The 24,235-nt window shown below is 40.4% G+C and overlaps 1 protein-coding gene across 2 annotated transcripts in view; it reads right to left on the minus strand.

The window, feature by feature from the left end:
* Positions 1–24,235, minus strand: part of LOC105186664 (cytochrome P450 4C1) — a 46,261-nt gene that overhangs the window by 3,659 nt on the left and 18,367 nt on the right. For both annotated transcript variants that reach the window (XM_025305619.1, XM_025305618.1), the window contains exon 7: positions 23,934–24,002. In XM_025305619.1, the coding sequence (XP_025161404.1) occupies positions 23,934–24,002 (69 nt within the window). The remainder of the gene's footprint in view (positions 1–23,933; positions 24,003–24,235) is intronic.

The raw sequence follows: 24,235 nt of genomic DNA on the forward strand, positions 1-24,235 counted from the left end.
ATCCAACCAATCAAAGCAAGATCCGAGCATGATCCAACCAGTCAAGGCAAGATCCGAGCATGATCCAGCCAGTCAAGACGAGATCCTGTATTGCCTGATAATCAATGAACTATAACAATTGTAAAAGTGCAATTGTCAATTCTTTTAATGAAACAAATATCAAGAGGCTTGTTTCAAATTTCTTATTTGGGCAATTGTCGGTATTTTGGCGAAGTCTCAGACAGACGCATATTATAATATCCATTGACTTTTTTTTTATAAGACAGGAATTCTTGGTTTTTGGCGCTTTTTTTCTTTATAATTATGGCTGCTTATCCACCAAATGAAATTGTGGACATGATTCGCATTTTGGGTGAAGCCAGGAATAATTACTCGGCAGCAGAAAGGCTTTATGCTGAAAGATTTCCAGACAGACGCCATCCTGATAGGAAAGTAATAAAAAGACTCTGCGATAGAGCTGAACAGGGTTTTCTTAGAAGAAACCGGCGAAAATCGGGCTGATGAACTCACATCATTGACTGTTATAGGTGCCGTTGCTTTGAATCCTCAAATCTGTACGAGACAAATTGAGAGGCAATACGGTATATCTAAATCAACAGCCAATCGTGTGCTCAAGCTCAATAAGTTTCACCCATATCACATTCATCTAACTCAGCAATTGGAAGAGAGGGACTACCAACGCTGTGTACGTTTTTGTAACTGGGCTCGAGATCAAATCCAACAAAATCCCCGGTTCATTGCTGATACGCTTTTTTCTGATGAAGCCACGTTTCGTAATAGAGGAGGCGTTAATAGACATAACTGCCATTATTATTCAGATGCTAATACATATTGGCAGAGAAGCCAAGAGTTCCAACGGCAGTGGTCCATTAACGTTTGGGCAGGCATCCTGGGAGATGTTATTGTTGGTCCATATTTTTTTGAAGAAAATCTCAATGCGGCAATCTATCTAAGATTTCTTCAAGATGACCTGCCCAACCTCTTGAGACATGTCGACAATGATTTACTCAGACGAATGTGGCTCCAACAAGATGGAGCACCGGCTCATAGATCTCGAGCTGTTACACAATATTTAAACAATAGATTCCCGAATAGGAGAATTGGTATGGGCAGCCGAGTTCAAGAATAGCCCCCAAAATCACTCGACTTGACACCCGTAGATTTTTATTTCTGGGGCTACATTAGAGATATAGTTTATTCGCAAAAGCCTACAACCGTTGAAAATATGAAAAACCGGATCAGACAGGCTTGCAGAAATATTAATGTAGGTGTTCTTGAAAAAGTTAGGGACGACTTTCATCATAGACTAGAGCTATGCATACAAGTAAATGGCCAAGTTTTTGAACACTTTAAGTAATTGTACACAAAAGAAGATCTTGCCTTGACTGGTTGGTTCATGCTCGGATCTTGCCTTGACTGGCTGGATCATGCTCTGATCTTGCCTTGACTGGCTGGATCATGCTCGAATCTTGCCTTGACTGGCTGGATCATGCTCGGATCTTGCCTTGACTGGCTGGATCATGCTCGGATCTTGCCTTGACTGGTTGGATCATGCTCGGATCTTGCCTTGACTGGTTGGATCATGTAAGATAAAACTATCGGAAAGTGAATGTTTTACGAAATATTTTGTATTTTTCAAAATTTTGTAAATTTGGAGCTTTATAACTCGAAAAGTACTTCACCAAAAAACATTTAGTTATAATGTTTTGGAAAACTCTCGAGGTCAGCTACAAGAATATGTAATAAAAAGTAGGGAGTGCTATTTAAAAGAATTGATGTAACCTTCATGTGACCTTCAAATGACTCTTCGAGGTCAAATCAATGGTACCATCTTATGGCCCCCTTGAAACCATACAAAACATGTCTGAACCATTTTTCTCTAAAATAAAAAACAAAAGAGATATTTGGGGTGGACACTTAAAAAGGGGCACTCTGTATATGTATTTCTATTCTTGTATATGACTCCTGAATCACAATAAATCTTAGCAAATTATAGCGTTAAAAGCAGTTTCTTTCACCCACAAGCGTTCACTCGTACGAGCTCATTGAACTATTATTAGCTCGCAGTTTCACGCTGGAAAGCTAATATCGCTAGCGGCGCTAAAATAAACTATTCCTGCGGCTGCGAGCGCCACGTGAAAAAGCTTATTCGACGTGGTATTTCCGCAGATATGAGCTAGCGGGACCGCGCGGCCGCCGCGGAAGGGCCCGTCGGCGCTAGTTATAAACTCATCGCCGTTTCTCTTTTTCTTCAGCATTTATGTAGCTTCATTAGATAACCGAATCAGTCATTTAGCAAAATGGACGCGCGCTGGAAACATCCTTGGACATCGATCGTTTGCGGCCCTATGGGTTGTGGGAAAACGGTTTTCGTAAAGACTTTTCTTCGCTATTTACCCGCGATGGGGGATACACGTTTCGACAGGATCCTATTTTATTACGCCGAGTGGCAAGAGGTTTACCGCCAAACATACAGCATGAAGCGGCGACACTGTGATAGAATTTCGAGAAGGCTTACCGCGTCCGGATGATTATTCAAACGATCCGCTTGTCGCGAAAATGGTGATAATAGACGATCTCATGAAGGAATCGTCATCGTGCGAAGTAATCATCGATCTGTTCACGAAGGGTAGACATCACAAAAACCTCAATGTTATACTCATTTTGCAAAATCTATTTCATCAAGGACGCGGACAACAAGATATTTCTTTCAACGCGAATTACATCGTGGTGTTCAAAACCCCTCGCGATCGTGCTCAAATTCGTCACTTGGCCAGGCAGGTATGTCCGGAAGATTCAAAGTTTTTGGAAGAAACTTACTATGACGCTACATCGTTCCCACATGGGTATTTGTTGCTCGATCTGAAACAATCTACCCCGGATGAGTATCGGTTTCGTACATGCATCTTCCCCACTGATACTACGCATTATGTTTACGTTCGGCGTGGATCCACCAGAAGTTACGTATAAAATCCATGCATACGATAATTCTGCGAAAGTCTTATCGTCGTAATGGCAGTGAGTGGGGGGAGCAGAGCGAATGCGAAAAAAGGCGATAGAACCGCAAACGCAGCAAAATGGTCCATTGATGAGAAAAACATCTCTCTTCGGAAGGCATTGTACTACTTGATGGAGAAACAACGTGCTGCCTTTCTACGAGAAGCTGATCGTGATTTCATCAGACGTATTTGCGAGTGCGCCTTCAACACGCTCAAAGGTAACGTACCGCTCGACAGAAGAGAAAAAATCGCCTATCGCGTTACAAATCAACGTCGCGTCATATCGCTAATGATCGCGGTGATTGGAGAAACAAACGGAGAGCGATAGTGCAGCGAGGCGGATTTCTACCTTATCTGATCGTCCCTATACTCGGGGCTATATTATCCAAAATTATCGGTAATTGAGACTGTTCACGCTTGAACCATGGAAAGAGCCAAGAAAATGGTACTGATTTCTACGGATAATCTCGAGAGATTGCAGCAGCAGGCCCATACATCATCGACTTCAGCGTCGTCGTCATTGTCGTCTTCTTCGACTTCAATCCCCTCTGTTTTGACAGATAATGCCGCAACTGGGCTGAACATAGCACCAGTAGAGAATGAAGATACGGTGCGTACTCCGGGTTCTGTCCTGTCGCGTCTCGACGCCGAGATGCATAGAATTCTCAACTCTCCGGTCCTCGGAGGAGCACGGCAAAAATGGAAATTGTATAGAGAAATGCTTCAGCGATATCTGTACTTTTTTTCGAGAGCGGGAAACACACCGATTACGTGGAAAATAAGAAGAGAAGCCTGTTGTTGGTGAGGTCAACGGTGATGAAAACAGTGGGGAAGGGGAAAATACCCCTCGCGAAGATGACGATTATGCTGACGGAAACGCGGTAGAAGAAAACGCTGGTATGGTTATAAATGAAGATATTCCTAACCTAGAGACTGACATACATCAAACGTTGAACGTTTTTCAATACGTACGAGACGAAAGACGCAGTCGTCATCATCGCACCAGCGAACAGAAAAGCATCGGAAGAATACTGAATAAAGTGCCAAAGAATTATCGGGCTAAAGTGCGTAAGCTGCTAACCCATTTGTGTGGTGGCGATACCCGGTCGATTAAGTTGGGACAGACAGGGAGTCGTGACTATAGATGATTCTGAGAGAGAGAGATACTATCCCAATACTGATCGTAATGTGAATCCCCAGAGAGCTGGAGAAGAAAAGTTTTACGCTTTCACCACGGCAAAACGTAAATTTATGTCCGATGAACCAGGTAGTATGGTGCGGGGTGTACCTGATAAACTCTTTGTTTATTGCGATATTTGCAAGTCCTATATAACGGGAGACGTGCATTCTCTTCTTCTCCGAGTGGTTCCCGTCGAATACAACGATGGTAAATATACCTACGGACGTAACATGGTAAAGCATTTTTCGCCACCGAATTATATTCCATTGCGATTAACATGTTTCCGCATGATCGAAATAGATATAAGAGATCAGGTTGGCGAAAGAATACCATTTGAATTTGGGACGTTGACAGTTACATTACAATTTAGACGTCGAGATTAGAGATAATTATTCCGTAATTAGAACACATAGATATGACACCTTATTTAGAATATTACGAAGCACAATTCGGGGGAAATCGTGGTGGCGGAATTCCACGAATATTCGTAGGATCGCGGTATCAGAGCGGTCACGGTATCGGTAGTTTTCTCGGTGGTCTGTTCAGACCGATGTTGCCTTATTTAGCCAGTGGTGTGCGTGTCGTTGGAAAAGAAGCTCTACGCGCAGGAATTAATATACTCGATGACGTGCGAAATAACACACCATTGAAAGTAGCTGTTAAAACACGCCTCAAGGAATCAGGCTCAAATCTCAAAAGAAGAGCGAAAGAACACGTTAACAAATCTGATGAAAGGGTCGGGATATAAAGTTCCTGCGAAAATCGAAAAAGCTCAGTTTCCTTTTAACACGCCAAGCGGATACAGCGGTAAATCATCTTCGCGCAAACATCGGGTCAGTGCTTCTAAATCAAGTAAGAGGAAAGTGACTCGAAGAAATCGGGGAAGAAATCGGGTAAGAAGTTAGCGAAGAAACCCACGAAGAAGAAGCGTTCAGTGAGAAAAAGCGGGAGAGGACTCACTAAACGTCGGGGAGTTATCAAGAAGCGTATTGTGTCAGACACTTTTTCCTAAACAACAAACGCATGCTTTCGAAGCATGTCCTTTCTTCATACGCATTCCTGCGAATGTTTAAAGAGTAAACTCGATCTCTTCACCCTGCCGCCTACACAAACCAGTATTGAGAGTTCACAATGGATTCACTACAAACCCGTGTCTTCTCTCACGGACGACGTGCCCGTCGAATTCGTCGTACTCGGGCATGGAGAAGAATACATAGATCTTGCTCACATCATGCTGTCGCTACGCATACGAGTAGAAACTGAAACCGGAGCAGGAGCCTCCACCGTAAAAGTAGGCCCAGTAAACCATATACTGCATTCGATGTTCAATCAAATCGACGTATATTTCAATCAAAAATTCGAGTCTCCTCCAAACAATGCTTACGCTTACCGCGCTTACATAGAGGCGTTATTAAATTATGCTTCACCAATAAAAACCTCCCACCTGGCTTCGTGCCTGTAGTATAGCGATACTGCAGGAAACATGGACGCTCTACCTGGAGCGACACCAAGCAGTCACGGACTCGACAAGCGAACCACTTTTGTACAAGGAGGGCGAACACTGGATCTCATAGGTCATCTTCACTGCGACGTCTTCAATCAAGATAAATTCTTGATCAACGGTATCGAAGTGCGCATGAGGCTTGTTCGTTCGAAAGATTCCTTCTGTCCTATGGAGGGAAATACTATGTCATGGATACGCATTTTAGATGCTACACTACTCATCAGAAGAGCTAGAATAAACCCAGGCATATTACTCGTTCATACGAAAATGTTGATCAGCACTACTGCTAAATACCCCCTCACGAGAGTCGATGTTAAATCATTCACGATTCATAGCGGCGTTGTAGGAGAGACACTGGACAACGTCATTCTTGGACAAATATCAAAGCGCATACTTGTCGGCTTTGTCGGTAACAAAGCGTTTAACGGTGCCCGGCATTTAAATCCATTCAATTTCCAGCATTATGGAATAAATATCTTTTCGTTGTATGTCGATGGTACTCAAATCCCTAGCAGATCGTTACAACCCAAATTCTCTGGTAACGAGATACTTTACGCCGAGGCGTATCACACCCTTTTCTCAGGAACGGGCATTCACTTTTTGAACCAAACTAATTCTATATACAGAGAAGATTATCCTGCTGGTTATATTCTTTTCGCTTTTGATCTCACTCCTGATCTGTCAGCTAATTGCGCGGGCTAATGGAACCTTGTGAAACATGGTAGTTTGCGAATGGAAGTACGATTCGAAAGAGCCCTCACAACAACGGTCAATTGCTTAGTTTACGCTGAATTTGAAAGTGTGCTGGAAATAGATTCTTCTTGTCAAGTCATTGTAGATTTTAGCGGTTAAAGAAATATATCTCCCACTTTTCTTTTCGGCATCTTTCCCCTTCCTGCGTAAAGATTTTCAACATCATCCTCCTCCAGAGTAGAAATTTTGAGAAAAGAACTCAGTCAGATTCGAGGAGTAAAGAGTATAATTTCAGCAAGCAGAATTGAGAATACAGCGAGAACATGGATGTGATCATCGAAGTGCAGTGTTTCTGCGATAGCAACGATACCTATGTGCTCAAGGAAGTGGCTATTGTCGGTATTAATAAGGCATTTGTCGGACATTGGATCTTAGCTCCAGAGTATTCATTTGTGGAATTGAACGAAAAATCAAGACGGATAAATAACTGGCTTTCGCTGAATTATCATGGAATCGAGTGGTACGATGGGGAGGTCAATCCAAAATATTTTTATCCCCGCTTGCGCGAAATTACGAGTCATATTCATGACTTCATGACAAAAGGCAAGGAAAAAGCGAGCTACTTGCAAAATTTGTTAGCGCGAAACGTGTATAATCTGGAGAATATCTCGCCGACGGCCAATGATCTTTCATCCAGCGAACGAATAGAAGGCTGCTCATTCCACACATTTAAAAAACACAGACGTTATCATTGTGCATTACGTGATGCATACAAATTAAAACACTGGTTCATCGAACAAAGTCAAATCAACATCAGGAAACACGGCAACATCTATGTGACCCGGTGCTTGTCCTCCAAAATTGACGAGGAAGACAGAGAAAATAGTTATTCCGACAAATCAGGGAGCGAACACTTACCGGTTGAAGAAGAGGAAAACGAGATAAATACTGAGTTGGAACATTCCGTCGAGCCGTCGAAGACTATAACAATCGCGTTACCAGAGGTAAACGAAATTATATAAAATGAATTCGCTCGAAATTCAACATGCGTTGCAACATCTCAATGCTAGATACACAGGCGTCCATCCAGCCGACAGACTACCGAGGATGTGGACGAGGTCGACGGCAGTAGTCGTTAATACGGACAATCATGATCGTCCGGGACAGAACTAGGTCGATTCTACGTCGATCGGAATGGAGCGGCCACATATTTCGACAGTTATGGGATGCCACCCTGGGACTCACGATTTCTCCTGCATCTTAGAAAAAATTCCGTCACTTACCAATGGAATACCTTTCAGCTACAGGGACTCTTATCGTCGACTTGTGGTCATTATTGCTGTGTTTTTCTTTACTTTATGTGTCGGGGTTATAATCTCGGGCAGTTTAACAATTTGTTTACCAATGATTGCGAACGAAACGATCAGTTGATTGTACGAATGTATAAGAAAATCTTTTGTTATTGTAAGCGTAAATCGCTAGATCATCATATCCCTGTGTACCAGGTTCAATCCTGTATTAAGAAAAATGTATAAGAATAAAATGTGAATTAATTCTATGAAAAATATTGTGCATTCCTTTCTCTTCGCCTCTTCTCTCTTCCCTGCGATTTTCAGTTCGAGGTAACAAATCCCATTGTAAACTTTTCGAGTTCGAAAACGAGGAGACCCGTACAGGTAAAAATATTCGGAGTAGACATAGACCAGAGATATCGTTTTCCAACAATCGCCGGGTAGTTTTTGTCTTCGAAATGATCCCTACCTGCTCGCACATGCTCACGAGAGTCAAGAGCCGGGGTCTCATGATGGGGTCTCGAGTCCCGTAGGTTCTAGAATTGGCCAAATTGTTCACGCGTGACGTCGATACTCTACATATGTATATAATATAGCTAGTTTTCATCAGGGTATAGCAGTAGCGCAGGGTATAAGGCACTTGACTCGAGAGCCAGCGGACGACCCAGGTTCGAATCCGGTCAGGGCCTATACAAGATTTTTCCAGAAATTTCACACTAACCACACACACACACACACAGGCATTCTCTCCGTTCTACGTGTACGTTCTGAAACCAGTCTCTATCAAAGAGTAGCAGTAGAGTAGTGGTAAAGACGTTTGACTCGAAAGCCTGAGGTTCCCGGGTTCGAGCCTCGCAGAGTGTGCCAAGGAGATTTTTTCAAAAGTAATATACAAATTAACCAGCTGACCAAGAGCTAAGAATCACTAACAACGCCTAATATGAATAATAAAAATTTAATATTTAGATTACGCTAATTTTTATTTTGGTGATTCAAATTTCCGCCATTTTCAGCCTTGGGGGTAGGTATGGTCACTCAAAACATTCCCCCTCCACTCGATCCTCCGGCGCCGGTGGGCGTGGTCTAGTGGCGCCGGAGGGTCGAGTAGAGGAGGAATGTTTTGACTGGCCATACCTACTCCCATACTACTAACGAAGCTTAATGGTTTATTTTGACATCTGTCAATAACATTCAGTTGTGACGTGCAGCTGCGGAGGCGCCCGTCACTAAAGATCAAACCCTCGGTCGCGATGCGGGGGGCAGAAATTATCGCGCAACTACTGAGGAGCTCGGATTGACCCCCTCCCCCGCCCGAATAATAATAATTGAGCGCAATCCTTAGTGTTAAGAGCGTACAGGTGTGACGGTCTCGCGTCCCGTAATTTTGTGCCCCTGGATCTCCCGACCCAAACCGCAGGATCGGAGGAGCAGGGAGGACGTTGGAGGACCTCGCTCATCGCCGGCCCGACACGTGTCCGTCAGGTGATCGCTCTCTATTATCATCTCGCGTTAGCAAATTATATGTCATAAGAGATTATCGCTGTCGCGTTTGTTGTTCAACAGGCCACGGGGACAACACGGAAGAAGCGAGACGAGATACCGGCGAGCATGCTCCCGACGCGTGGCACGATAGCCGAAAAACAGCGGCTAGACGGCCGAAGACAATGCTCGTAGAACAACAAGCGAGACAGAGAGTGAGAGAGAGAGAGAGAGAGGGAGGAGAGAGAGAGAGAGAGAGAGAGAGAGAGAGTGTGTGAGAGAGAGAGAGAGAGAGGAACCCCTCCTGAGACACCAAGAAAAGTAGGGTAAATGAAGGAGAGATCCCGTTTTTCGGGCGAAGAAAAAAGAGATTCCGTTTTTCGTTTCCGCGAAGAGAGCATATACGTTTTTCAGCCCGTGAGTAAGGGATAAAACGGGATATACCGATAGCGACCGCGATCTCAGGATTTTCTTTTGTGATTTGTGTGTACCGTTCTCGGCTACGAGTTTTCTCGCACTCCGCTCGGGGAGAAAACAGGATTTTTGTGAGTTCCGATTGCTACCGAAAAAGCGAGCGGACTGTCGGGGTCAACGAACGAGCAAACCCGAGAGGGAAGCAGGACGAACCGACGATCTCCGGCTTTGACCGACCTCGCGAAAGGAGCGACCGGCCCGACGACCACCCAGGGCCACGCCGCCGGCAGGTTCTCGATCTTGTAAGACCGTCCACCTGCTACATTTTTCGGTGTTCCGTGTGCATGAGTGTCGTATCCAAGAGTCCTCGTTCTTGTGTGCAGAGCAGCACCGATCTCGCAAATAAACATGTAAGGGGAAGAAATTGTACCGTCCCGCGAAGAATCGGAGCATACCGGCTCCTGATCTTAATAAATCGAAGTATCGTAAAAGTCGAGCTGTTCTATTTCTTTTCGGTCTTTCCCGTCTCCCAATTTCCGGCCGAGCCCATCCCATCTACCGACTATAAATTTTCGCCGAGCTACCGGTCCCGTCGGAGTTCCGCGTCGCGGTCACGCGTTTCGTGATTAGCGTTGGTGAGTGATGCGGTTATCCACACCTGGCGCCCAACTTAGCGTTTTGTTTGGTGTGAAAGACCGTGACGCGTGGACCGACGGCAATTTGTCGACGGCGAAAGAAAGTCGCGTCGCACAGTATATAAAGGTATACGTTTGCATCAATAACATTGTTTCTTACTGCATCGAAAATGCCGAAATTTGAGCCGAATCAGCGTCATTTGCGCGAAGTGTTAATCTTTTGCTTCAATTGGAGGAAAACTGCAGCTGAAGCTCGAATGCTTGTAGAAGTTTATGGTGATAATACTTTTTCCGACAAAACATGCAGAGAATGGTTCCGACGCTTTAAAAGTGGTGATTTTGATATAGAGGATAAGAACCGTTCTGGACGGCCAAGAGTATTCGAAGACAAAGACGAAGAATTGCGGGCATTGGTGGATGAAGACCCATGTCAAACGCAAAAGCAACTTGCAGAAGCATTATTATTATTATTAATTGTGCTCAATCTGTCATTTCCGATCATTTGAAAGCCTTAGGAAAGGTTTACAAGAAAGAAAAATGAGTTCCATATGAACTGAAGCCAAGAGACATTGAAAGGAGAGAAACCACTTACGAAAATCTGCTTGCTAGGCAATAAAGAAAGGGGTTTTTACATCGTATCATTATTGGGGATGAAAAATGGATTTATTTTGACAACCCCAACCTCGAAAAACTATTTGCGATCCCGGCCAACTTTCAATATCGACGCCAAAGTGGAATATCCACGGAAAGAAGGCAATGCTCTGTATTTGGTGGGATCAGAAAGATATGCTGTACCATGAGCTGTTGAAAAGTGGTCAAACAGTCACAGGGGATTTCTATAGAGAGAACAAATGATTCGTTTGAGCCGAGTATTGCACGAAAAACGACTAGAATATGAAACGAGACAGTATAAAGTGATTTTGCTTTATGGCAACGCTCGGCCTCAGATAAAAAAATCTGTTAAGGAAATGTTAGAAGCATTTCGTCGGGAAGTGTTACCCCATGCGGCTTATTCACTAGACTGGATAGCTTCCAAAGATGAGTCATTCTTTTGCCGCGGAATTCACTTGCTGACCGAAAGATGGAAAAAAATCATCGCTAACGATGGACAATATTTTGATTGATGTACTTTTTCATTTTGTTTCTTAAATAAAGCCATATGTTTTGCAAAAGAACGGACGGAACTTTCCGATTGACCTAATACAAAATGGAAGAAAATTAATCTTAATGACACAATATGCAATTTATTATACAAAATAAGGACATTAGATGAACGTGCAAATACAGTATGCCTCATTTAAGTGATTCAATACGTTTAATCATTTGTGAAAAAATTAAAGATACAAGAAATTGTTTAAATAAAAGTTATTTGGTTTGAAAGGGAACATAAGATAGCAATAGTATTTTGTTTACAGATGGTGCCACTTTTGAGATATTCATTGATCATAAATTTTCTTAAATAGAAATCCCAACTTTTTATTATATCATCTTTTTCTACCAATTAATTTGAACAACTTTTTCTGAAATATTTTTTTATTTGGTTAATATTTTTTGAGATATTTAAAGATAACTCGATAACTTTTTCAATATTTAATTATATTTCGCTGTTTGTCGGGAGAAAAAATAGTACAGGACTTTTTTACTGTGTTTGGTTTTAAGAACATATTGGGACAATAATGCTTTATTTTTTGTTAACTTTTTTTGTTAACTTATCGACTATTCGAAATTTCAAAATCATCAAATTAATAAATGTCAGGTCAGTTAAATTTCCAAAGATTAATAAATTAGTAAAAGATAGAGCATTATTATACTAATATCAGGTGTAAAAAGAAGGTAAAAAGGTGTCAGTAAAAAGAAATCCATTATTTTTCCAATAGATGGCTTTAGTTATCTGTATCTCGCGTTGTATAAGTCCGATCGGGTTCCACTAGACGGCGTTAGAAAAATGAGATTTCGTACTAAAAAAACTTTTCTGACAGTTTTGTGATTAGTTGACTCAGTTTTGTTTGAGCGCGTGTCAAAGATGGACACTAGCAAAGAGAAAATACGCTATATTTTACAGTTTTTCTTCGATAAAGGCGAAAACGCAAGCCAAGCGGCTGAAAATGTGAATAGTGTTTATGGTCCTGATACTGTAACAGCCAATCACGTGCAATTTTGGTTTCGTCGATTCCGTTCCGGTAATTTCGATGTCAAAGATGCACCACGTACTGGAAGGCCAATTGTCGAAAATATCGATAAAATCATGGACATTGTCGAGTCCGACCGTCATGTAAGCACTGTTTCGATTGCCCAAGAGCTAAAGATTGCACAAAAAACCGTTTGGAACCATTTGAATAAGGCTGGATACGAAAAGAAGCTCGATATATGGGTGCCACACGAGTTAACGCAAAAAGACCTCATGGACCGAATTTCCATCTGCGAATCGCTGCTGAATCGCAACAAAATCGACCCATTTCTGAAGCGGTTGGTCACTGGTGATGAAAAGTGGATCACTTACGACAACGTCAAGCGAAAACGGTGGTGGTCGAATCGCGGTGAGCCGGCGGAAACGGTGGCCAAGCCAGGATTGACGGCCAGGAAGATTTTGCTGTGTGTTTGGTGGGATTGGCAGGGAATTATCTACTATGAGCTGCTCCCCTACGGCAAAACTCTTAACTCGGACTGTACTGTCAACAATTGGACCGTCTGAAGGAAGCAATCGCCCAGAAGCGGCCAGCTTTGGCCAATAGGAGAGGAATTGTGTTCCATCAGGACTACGCCAGGCCACACACATCGATAGTGACTCGCCAGAAGCTCCGGGAGCTTGGTTGGGAGGTTCTTATGCATCCACCTTATAGTCCGGACCTGGCACCAAGTGATTACCATCTGTTCCTGTCCATGGCGAACAATTTTGCTGGTGAAAAATTCGCTTCAAGAGAGGCTTTTTAAAATCGACTGTCTCAATTTTTTGCCAATAGGGACGAGGGCTTCTATGAGAGAGGCATAATGAAATTACCTTCAAAATGGCAACAAGTTATCGAACAAAACGGCGCATATTTGACCTAAATCGGATCATTCTAACTATGGTAATTAAAGCCTTCAATTTCATGCAAAAATAATGGATTTCTTTTTACTACACCTGATATATTCTTGAGACCTAATAGAGTAAAAAAGTCCTGTACTATTTTTTCTTCCAATAAACAACGAGTTATCGTAAATATTTATCGTAAATATTATATCGTTAAATATTAAAAAAGTTTTCCTTAAATTTCAAAAAATATTAAGCAAATAAAAAAATATTTCATACAAAAGTTGTTTAAATTAATTGGTAGACAAAAATGGTGTAATAAAAAGTTGCGATTTTTATTTAAGAAAATTTATGATCAGTGAATATCTCGAAAGTGGTCCATCTGTAAACAAAATGCTATTGCTATCTTATGTTCTCCTTCAAACAACTTTTGTTTAAACAATTTTTTTGTATCTTTAATTTTTTCACAAATAATTAAGCGTATTGAATCACTTGAATCAGGCACACTATACATGCACGTTCATCTAATATTTTTATTTTGTATAATAAATTGCATATTGTGTCATTAAAATTAATTCTCTTCCATTTCGCAGTATAAGGAAATATGCATAAGAGACTATTATTGACTACAACGCAACTGAAAAAAAATAACAGAACACTTATCTACAGCACGGCGCCTATACCACGATATCCTTTTTTTCTAAAAATTAATCATGACCATATTGTATTATTATATAATATATGGATAGATTCGGCATTAAATGCTCTTTAATTTTTGTCGTCATGAAATTTTTTAATTTTGCAAAATTAATGAGATAGAGAGGGAAAGTTAAAAATTTTGATATTTTTAAAAAATTTGAATATACCGTTGCAAACAGTATAAAGTACTATAAAACTTTTCTAATAAATATTTTTTCATGTACCTCGTACTTTAGAAGATATTCGCAAAAAATGAAAATGTTAGTTTTTTTAGGGGTAGTTTTACCCTCTAAATCTTAAGATACGCACATAAAAGGATACGAGTCTAATAGTTTTTGTTGCGCTATAACATATCCAAAGCATATCAAAATTGATGAGAGGCAGTTCCGACCGTTTTCTTGTAAGTGAGGAAGAAGAATGAACCGCCGGCCGCAAGAGATCGTCTCTGCCCGTCTAAGGTCCTGACTCCATTCATAACTGTTCGCGATCCGTCGTTTCATCGCTGCTTATTGTTGCAGAATCGAAAATTCTCGAAACGACGAAACATAACAACGCCTGACTTACGCGTGATTGTGCCAGACTTGAATCGGTTACGGGACAAACACAATCGTCATTGCCACTGTTTGTCAGCATGTGATCGCAAATAGCCTAACCATGTTTCAAACCAATGACTGTTAACGTCACGTCTTCGAGCCAAGCCAACCAAAAAACAACAATAAATGTAAGACTAAGTTGACGAACGGTTTTCTGTTCCTCACTCCGATCAGATCGAATTGGCACGAGGCCGGTTACAATTATCGAGTTCGCATCGTTCCGCCCCGTTCTTTACTCAGCTTTACTCAGCTGTCCGACCGCTCTAGTCGAACCTCCGATTTACGAATCCATGGTTGCGGCTTCAAATCGCTTAATTTACGATCGGAAGTGCCACGGGCGATTTGTAAACATTTGTAAACGCATTGTCAAATTCTCTTTTTTGTTTTGTTTTGTAATAAAAGTGTGATTGCGGGTTCGGATGGTGCTCGCGCTCCGACTAGCGAGAATCATCCACCCAGCACCTCGCCGAGCATCGCTTCGAGAAGGAGGAAATAAAAGAGAGCGATCCCGCGGAATTCAAAGGACTGATTCTCTATTTTTTGAAACCGCGCTCATAGCTGAGCGGTCCCGGCCTCTTGGTCGTTTAGTCAAAAAGCGAACAATAATCATATAAATCTTATTAAATATAGACACCATATTTAAGCTGTTTTAGACCGGAATAACCTAAATTTTGTTTTTTTCATTGCAATTATTTTTACTCAAGCCGTGGATGGATCTTCTCCAGACAAAGGTACCTTATAATTTTGAGGCATGCTGTTTCAGAATCTGAAGTCCGTTTATTGTTATCATGTGCCATTTTCACAATATGGCGGCCTTAACGCAAAAAAATTGAAAATAAGTCGAAAATTATTTTTTCTTATGTAATTTTTCGATATGATCTCATTATGGGATTGTGCTGGTGGTCCGGATCTGGTGGCATAATGACTTTAGCTAAAATATGGTGCTATTCCGAATGGGAAATTCAATATGGCGGCGTTTTCAAAGAATTTTTCAATTTTATCGTATTTTCATATTATTTACTGCTTATTTGTAGTTTTACGCTCTGACAATGGGTTGAACATTTATATTCTGAATATACACCGTTACACAAAAAGAAAAAGTCAAACAAAAATAAAAAATGATGACGTTTTTCACGTTTGATTGTTAAATTTCAAATTTTTTCTTCGTTTTTCCACATATTCAATCAAGTATGTTGAATTTTTTACGAATTCGAATGTCCTTATCGCAGCTATCAGGTGTAGTAAAAAGAAATCCATTATTTTTGCATGAAATTGAAGGTTTTAATTACCATAGTTAGAATGATCCGATTTAGGTCAAATATGCGCCGTTTTGTTCGATAACTTGTTGCCATTTTGAAGGTAATTTCATTATGCCTCTCTCATAGAAGCTCTCGTCCCTATTGGCAAAAAATTGAGACAGTCGATTTTCACAAGCCTCTCTTGAAGCGAATTTTTCACCAGCAAAATTGTTCGCCATGGACAGGAACAGATGGTAATCACTTGGTGCCAGGTCCGGACTATAAGGTGGATCCACAAGAACCTCCCAACCAAGCTCCCGGAGTTTCTGGCGAGTCACTATCGATGTGTGTGGCCTGGCGTAGTCCTGATGGAACACAATTCCTCTCCTATTGACCAAAGCTGGCCACTTCTGGGCGAATGCTTCCTTCACAGGGTCTAATTGTTGACAGTACAGTTCCGAGCTAAGAGTTTTGCCGTAGGGGAGCAGCTCATAGTAGATAATTCCCTGCCAATCCCACCAAACACACAGCAAAACCTTCCTGGTCGTCAATCCTGGCTTGGCCACCGTTTCCGCTGGCTCACCGCGATTCAACCACGACCGTTTTCGCTTGACGTTGTCGTAAGTGATCCACTTTTCATCACCAGTGACCAACTGCTTCAGAAATGGGTCGATTTTGTTGCGATTCAGCAGCGATTCGCAGATGGAAATTCGGTCGGTTGAGGTTTTTTTGCGTTAACTCGTGTGGCACCCATACATCGAGCTTCTTTTTGTATCCAGCCTTATTCAAATGGTTCCAAACGGTTTTTTGTGCAATCTTCAGCTCTTGGGCAATCGAAACAGTGCTTACATGACGGTCGGACTCGACAATGTCCATGATTTTATCGATATTTTCGACAATTGGCCTTCCAGTACGTGGTGCATCTTTGACATCGAAATTACCGGAACGGAATCGACGAAACCAAAATTGCACGTGATTGGCTGTTACAGTATCAGGACCATAAACACTATTCACATTTTCAGCCGCCTGGCTTGCGTTTTCGCCTTTATCGAAGAAAAACTGTAAAATATAGCGTATTTTCTCTTTGCTAGTGTCCATCTTTGACACGCGCTCAAACAAAACTGAGTCAACTAATCACAAAACTGTCAGAAAAGTTTTTTTAGTACGAAATCTCATTTTTCTAACGCCGTCTAGTGGAACCCGATCGGACTTATACAACGCGAGATACAGATAACTAAAGCCATCTATTGGAAAAATAATGGATTTCTTTTTACTACGCCTAATATAAATACAAAAAATAAAACATCATGAAATCAAAATGTAACATAACCTACAAATGCCATAATCAATCAACTACGTAAAATTTTTGGAAGTGCGTTATGCAGGATATCCCATTTTAAAACCTTTACGCGAATATCTCTGAATGATCAAATTTTCAGAAAAAAATGTTTCAGATGAAAGCTGTTGGGTTCAGAAGGGGTCATCTGATGACGACCTTGACCTTGTAGTTCATTTTGGAGGTTATTTGAAGATCAACTTCGTTTTTTAAGTGGAAACCCCTATTTTTTACTGAAAATTTGTATTCTACATAAAAAGATAAGAAAGTTTCATTCTTTATGTGTTTTTGATATTCCGCCTCCATCAGGATGAAAATGCTGTTTAAACATCGCTAACATTTTTTCGTACAATGTTTTCGATCTCTTAGTGTTAAGACAAGATCGGAGGTAGATCCGGCCAGTTAAAGATGTATTTGTAGCTGGGGTGTCGGGGAGGGAATACGGGAATAGTTCTCCTGACTCCCCCCACCACGGTCCGAATGGTAGACATCCCGCAGGGGTTTTAGTCAGTACGAGTCTAACATAACCCCCAACCCCCCCAAAGGATCAGGGGTATCCATGATGGATTTCCCTGCGTTAAAAAACAAAGAAAATAAAGTTAAAGATGTGTATCTATGTCATAAGATCCAAGTAATTCAATCTTTAATTACTAGGTACGCAACTAAGTTTCCAGGTTTCACACATGGATGGCGCTAACGACACATGTAGTCGACATACATGTCTGAAGTTATGTTTTTTTATAGCTTGGACATCGGTTAAAAATAACCAGTCGTAATATCAACACATATTGCAACGCAAAAATATTTTTTCTAACAACGAAGATGTCGAGTTTTGTGCCAAATAAACAGCATTTGCGGGAAGCTTTGCTTTTCTGCTTTAACTTGAAAAAAAGTGCAGCTGAAGCACGTCGTTTGCTTGAGGAGGCCTACGGCGAACATGCACTATCGAAAACTACCTGTGAAGATTGGTTTAAACGCTTCAGAAGTGGCGATTTTGACACTGAGGACAAGGAGCGCTCCGAAAGACTAAACAGCGAAGGCTTTAAACATGACTCGCCAAGATATTTCCAAACACTTACATGCCATGAGAAAAATTCAAAAAGAAGGAAAATGGGTGCCGCATGAGTTGACTGAGAGACAAATAGAAAATCGAAGAGCCATTTCCGAAATTTTGATTTTGCGGCATGAAAGAAAGAGTTTCCTGCATCGAATTGTTACTGGCGATGCGAAGTGGATATATTTCGAGAACCCAAACGCAAAAAATCGTGGCTTTCACCTGGCGAAGCATCAACATCGACGGCACGGCCAAATTGCTTCGGAAAGAAGACAATGCTCTGCGTTTCGTGGGACCAGAAAGGAATCGTGTATTTTGAGCTGCTGGAACCGGGCGAAACTGTCAATGGGTATCGCTACCGACAACAACTGATCAATTTGAACCATGCATTGTTCGAAAAACGGTCAGAATGGGACACGAGACACGAACGAGTGATATTGCAGCACGACAACGCTCCGTGCCATCGCACTTCCATCGTCCAGGACACCATCAAAACGCTGAAATGCTGCCGCACCCGCCGTATTCGCCAGACCTGGCCCCTTCCGATTATCACTTGTTCCGGTCGATGGCGCATGGCTTGGCTAGGCAACACTTGGCCAATTTCGAAAAAATGCAAAATTGGTTGTATGAATGGTTTCGATCCAAAGACGCGTCGTTTTATCGTCGCGGTATTCATGTATTGCCAGCGAGATGGCAAAAATGTGTAGCTAGCGAGGGACGATACTTTGAATAAACTATTTTTTGTATTTCTCTTGAAATTTTCCATTTTCCAATGATTAAAAAAAAGCCGGAAACTTAGTTGCGCACCTAGTATAACTATAATTATAATGGGGACTTGAATAAGTTCTCGCTGTTTCCCGACAGATGGTGTTACGAGGGTCGTTCAATAAGTCCTTAGAAAATCCAAGAGATGGCGCTCGTAGTATCGAAAATGGTTTGTTTTTAGTAAGCATCATTACTCACTAGACAGCTGTTAAAGTCTCAGTTATATCCATCACATGGTTTCATTTTTATTGTCGATTGAAGCAACAAACTTTTCTTTATTTAGAAAAATGGGAAAAAGTGAGTTTCGAGTAGTGATTAAACACTTATATTTAAAAGGCTTAACACCGAAAGAGATTAAAGCTGAGTTAGATGAAGTTCATGGCATATCTGCTTCTGTGTTTACAACTGTTTACAATTGGGTAAATGAGTTTAAACGTGGCCGTACATCCACAAAAGATGAACATCGTTCGTGACATCCAGTGGAAGTGACTACTCCCGAAATGATTGACAAAATCCACGATATGGTTTTGAGTGATCGACGAATCAAAGTGCGCGAAATAGTTGAGGCCACAAGCATATCGCAAGGTACAGTGTTTTCAATTTTGCACGAAAAATTGGATGTGAAAAAAATCTCTGCAAGATGGGTGCCGCATTTGCTCTCAGTGAAGAATAAACGCAATCATGTGGTCGACTCTAAGGCTGTTTTGGCGTTTTTCCGTCGCAATCCTGACGAGTTTCTGCGTCGATACATAACTGTGGACGAAACATGGATACACCACTACACTCCAGAGACAAAGGAACAGTCAAAACAGTGGGTTTTTGAAGACGAACGGGCTCCGAAGAAGGCGAAGACGGTATAATCGGCCGGCAAGGTGATGGCCAAGTTTTTTTGGGATGCACGCAGAATCATCTACACCGATTACTTGGAAAAAGGACAAACAATAACTGAAGAATATTATGCGTTGTTATTGCACCGGTTGAGAGAAGAAATCAAGAAAAAACGTCCTCATTTGAAAAAGAAAAAGATCCTCTTCCATCAAGACAATGCACGGGTGCACACCTGCGCAGTTTCAATGGCCAAAATTATGGAATTAAAGTTCGAATTATTACAACATCCACCGTATTCACCGGATTTGGCTCCCAGTGACTTTTATTTATTTCCAAACTTGAAAAAATGGCTTGGCGGACAACGGTTCACGTCGAACGAGGAGGTGATCGCCCAAACAGATGCCTATTTTGAGAACCTTCCGAAATCCTACTTTTTGGACGTCTTAAAAAAGTTGGAGAAACGCTTGGAAAAGTGTATAGAACTAAAAGGAGATTATGTATGTAAGGAGAGTATGTTGAAAAATAAAAAAGAATCTACCTAAAATAATTTGTTTTTCTATCTTTTCTATCTTTTTCTAAGGACTTATTGAACGACCCTCGTAGCCTTTTTGCATCGGGCAATACTACAGCCAATTTCATTGTGAAGCTCGACCATTAGGCTCGAAGTAGGCTCGACAATATATGTTATTCCGCCGAAGCGTAAATAACATATTTTTTCATAGCGTTAAACATGTCGAATTTCGTGCCAAAAAAAGAGTATTTGCGGGGAATTTTACTGCATTACCTTTTTCAAAAAAGGTCTGCAACTGAAGCACATAGAATTCTTGTGGAGACTTACGACGACCATGCTTTGTCGGAAACAACATGCAGATATTGGTTTAGACGCTTTAAAAATAATGATTTTGATGTTGAAGATAAAGAACGCTCTGGCGCACCGAAAAAATTTGAAGACGAAGAATTGGAAGCATTACTCGAAGAAGACCCATGTCAGACGCAAAATGAACTTGCAGAATCATTAGGAATTGATCACACAACAGTTGCCAAACGTTTAAAAGCATTAGGAATGATTCAAAAGTAAGAAATTGGGTGTCATACGAATTGAAGCCGAAAGACGTCGTTTTTTCACGTGTGAACAGCTGCTCTAACGGCAGAAAAGGAAAGGTTTTTTGCATCATATCGTGACTGGTGATGAAAAGTGGATACACTACGATAACTCGAAGCGTAGAAAATCGTGGGGTAAGCCCGGCCATGCATCAACATCGACGGCAAAGCCGACTATCCATAATTTCAAGCTCATGCTCTGTATTTGGTAGGATCAGCTGGGTGTAGTATATTATGAGCTCCTCAAACCTAACGAAACTATCACGGGAGATCGCTATCGACTACAATTGATGCGTTTGAGCCGAGCATTGAAGGAAAAACAGCCGTAATACGAGGAGAACCTTCTTTCCGAAGCGATTGGGTTTTGCAATCGATTTTGATGATTCGCCGGGATTTACCCATGACTTTCTGCGTTTCGGATTGTCATAGAGTATCCATTTCTCATCGCCCATAATGATTTTCCACAAGAAAGACTTTCGACGCTGCTTATTGAGAAGAGAAAGACACGCTGCCACTCATTGATTTTTGTTGGTTTCATGCGGAACCCATTTTCCTTCTTTCTGGATCTTTCCCATCTCATATAGGCGTTTGGAAATCGTTTGCTGCATTACTCTCAACTGTTCTGCAAGCTCTTTTTGTGTTTGTGCTGAATTCTCAGCGAGCAGTTGTTCCAAATCATCATTATCGCACTTCGGAAGGCCTCCAGGGCGTTGTTTGTCGATTAGACTGAAATTACCGCTTTTAAACCGCTTAAACCAAAATGCGCACACATCGTACGATATAACACCTTCGCCGAGAAAGGAACAAATCGATTCGCACGCTCTTGCAGCATTTTTTCCTTGTTGGAATTCGTAAAGAATGCAGTGTCGGATATGCACCTTATCTGTTGCCATTTTCGACTGTACTGAACTGAATACTTTTGAAGGTTATGTTGGGTCTTTCGCCAAACTATATGTTCTTTTTAATAGCTATATGTCAACATTGCATAATCACAAAAGAGCGGGAAAATCTATTCAACTTAAAATTGATTTCATAACTTTAAAATAATTTGAATTATTCATTTGTACACCTAATATATGAAAATTACTGTGTAAATTCACAATATTTCCTGATCTCTACCGAAGTATTAGAAGGAACTGATATAACATGTATCTCAAAAGTAGCAGTAGAATCAAGATTTTCTTTTTCAAAGTTGTTCTTTTTCATGGATCGATAAAGAGTAATTAGGACAGGTTAATTTAAACATTGCAATGGAATTACATATTGTATTAACATCAATGGTAATGTTTCGTGGGAGGAGAAAAAAATTTTGTTCGTAAGTTAGCGTAATATACCATTGATGAGGGCCAAATACTAAGCTGAAATAATTGGTCAATTATGTAATATGTTTTATGATATTTGACATTTAACTCTTATCGGACGCTAGCTTTTTATACGTGATTCTCACTAGGTTGTAACTAGTTTCGGTAAATATGCGAGAAATTTTCAGTATTATAAGAATAACATTTCTGTTAGAAATTATTTATTTTTTGAAGGAGTATTACAAATATATGAGTTTCAAATAATTATTTATAAGTTTGTAATGTATGATATTTTTTGAAACAATTTCTAACATGAAGGAATGGTTTTCTGTTGCACGTTTCACGGAAGTATACTGTTGTTTTTTTTCCTTCAGGCAACTACGATTTTTGTCTAGACTTTAAATCAATATAGTCCAGAAAGTTTTTGACTTTCGAAAATCTTGTTATTGGATAGCTATTATTGTTCAGATTTTGATGTAAATGGAGCATCCAAAAAATTTGAAAAAAACGCTCCCTCTTAAAAATCTTAGCGAAAAATGGCATATTATACGTGAAGTCTTTGGAAAAATAATCTTTTATGTCACTTAAATAGATTGTACTCATATTCAAAATTACACCAAAAAAAGCAAGCATTTCCTCATACGAAATGTTTTTCCAATTTTGCCAAACTGATCTGGCGGATAATTCTTTCTATACAATTTGCTCGTTCGCATATAAGTTTGTTTGCGTTATAATTTCCGTTATGAGATCGTTAGTAATAAATTTTTTTAAATAATCTATAAGCTGCTGAACATTTCCAAAAATTTGGCGATTGATATTTGTAAAAGGAATCCTACTAGGGAGACCATCATCATCACTTTCGATTTCAATCCAATCATGGTCTGAGTTATCAACATTTTTTATTTCTACATCATTTTCTTCTTCACTTGAATATTTTATAGGCATAACTTTTCTTTTCTTAGAATGTAATAAGATGTGACTGCTACTCTCATCACTGGAATCAAAATCACTTTGAGAATTGTTTTCAAAACATTCACTGCCACTATCACTATCGGAATTTATAAAATTTTCTTTATTCATTTTTGGGCTCAATATATTAAAAATTGAGTACAAAAGGCTGTGATATATCATTGGGGATGTCAATTGCTCCGTTGCTGATACTGTTAACTGACAAGGCAATCGTGTCCGCATTTCACAGAGAGCGAGTTTCGACAGGTCCCGTCTTGTCACCTCCCACGTGATATACGACCGTAGCGACAAAGTATTGTTGTCATGTGAGAGGTGACTTACGACCGATAAGAGTTAATAAAAAAAATTTTTTTTTGTATAAAACACATTTACATCATGTGCGTGTTCCAATTGGTCAATTTTGAATATTTAAATTGTATATTGTTAGGGCCTTTAAATATATATTTTAAATAATAAAGAATAATTTTATTTTTTCACATCGTGTATAATTTATTTTTTATAAAATAGACGTGACTAAAATGGAGTATAAAAAAGAACGAGTATAGGTATACGACCCGAAAGAGAGGGAATGCAGGCGTAGTTCCCCCAGCTCCCCCCACTCCGGCCCACCTGGAAAACATCCCGGAGGGTTTTAACCGGTAAAAATCTGACAAAGGGGCGGGGGTATCCATGGGAATTTCTTCCTCGGTGAACAAAAAGAAGTATAAGTATAGGATAGGACAGTCAACACCTCCTTACAATGAATGATGTATCAGGTTCAAACAGAACAACATAAGAAAACTAATACGATTATTGAGAAGCAAAATAATCTTAGAAAAAAATTAATTAAATTTTAATACGTACTTGAATTTCTGGAAAATTTGCCAAGATAAATATCGTAAAATACATTGCAATGGCAGTCGTGTCGGAAGCCTGCGTAAGTGAAAACTAGTTTTATTAGTCCTATAGTTTCATTAATACATTACATGAACGGTTATACAGGGTGTTTGGTAACTCATGTAGCCATAACCAACGGAGGCATGGAGCTGATTGAGATAAAGAAAAAAGTCAAATATCATTTGGGAAAAATAGTAGAAATGACGTAAACATCGTATAAGTTATACATGAAAAAAATCGGATGAATTAGTATGTGCTACGTAGTGAGT

Source organism: Harpegnathos saltator, unplaced genomic scaffold (assembly GCF_003227715.2).
Source record: "Harpegnathos saltator strain DR-91 unplaced genomic scaffold, Hsal_v8.6 scaffold703, whole genome shotgun sequence".
NCBI lineage: Eukaryota > Metazoa > Arthropoda > Insecta > Hymenoptera > Formicidae > Harpegnathos > Harpegnathos saltator.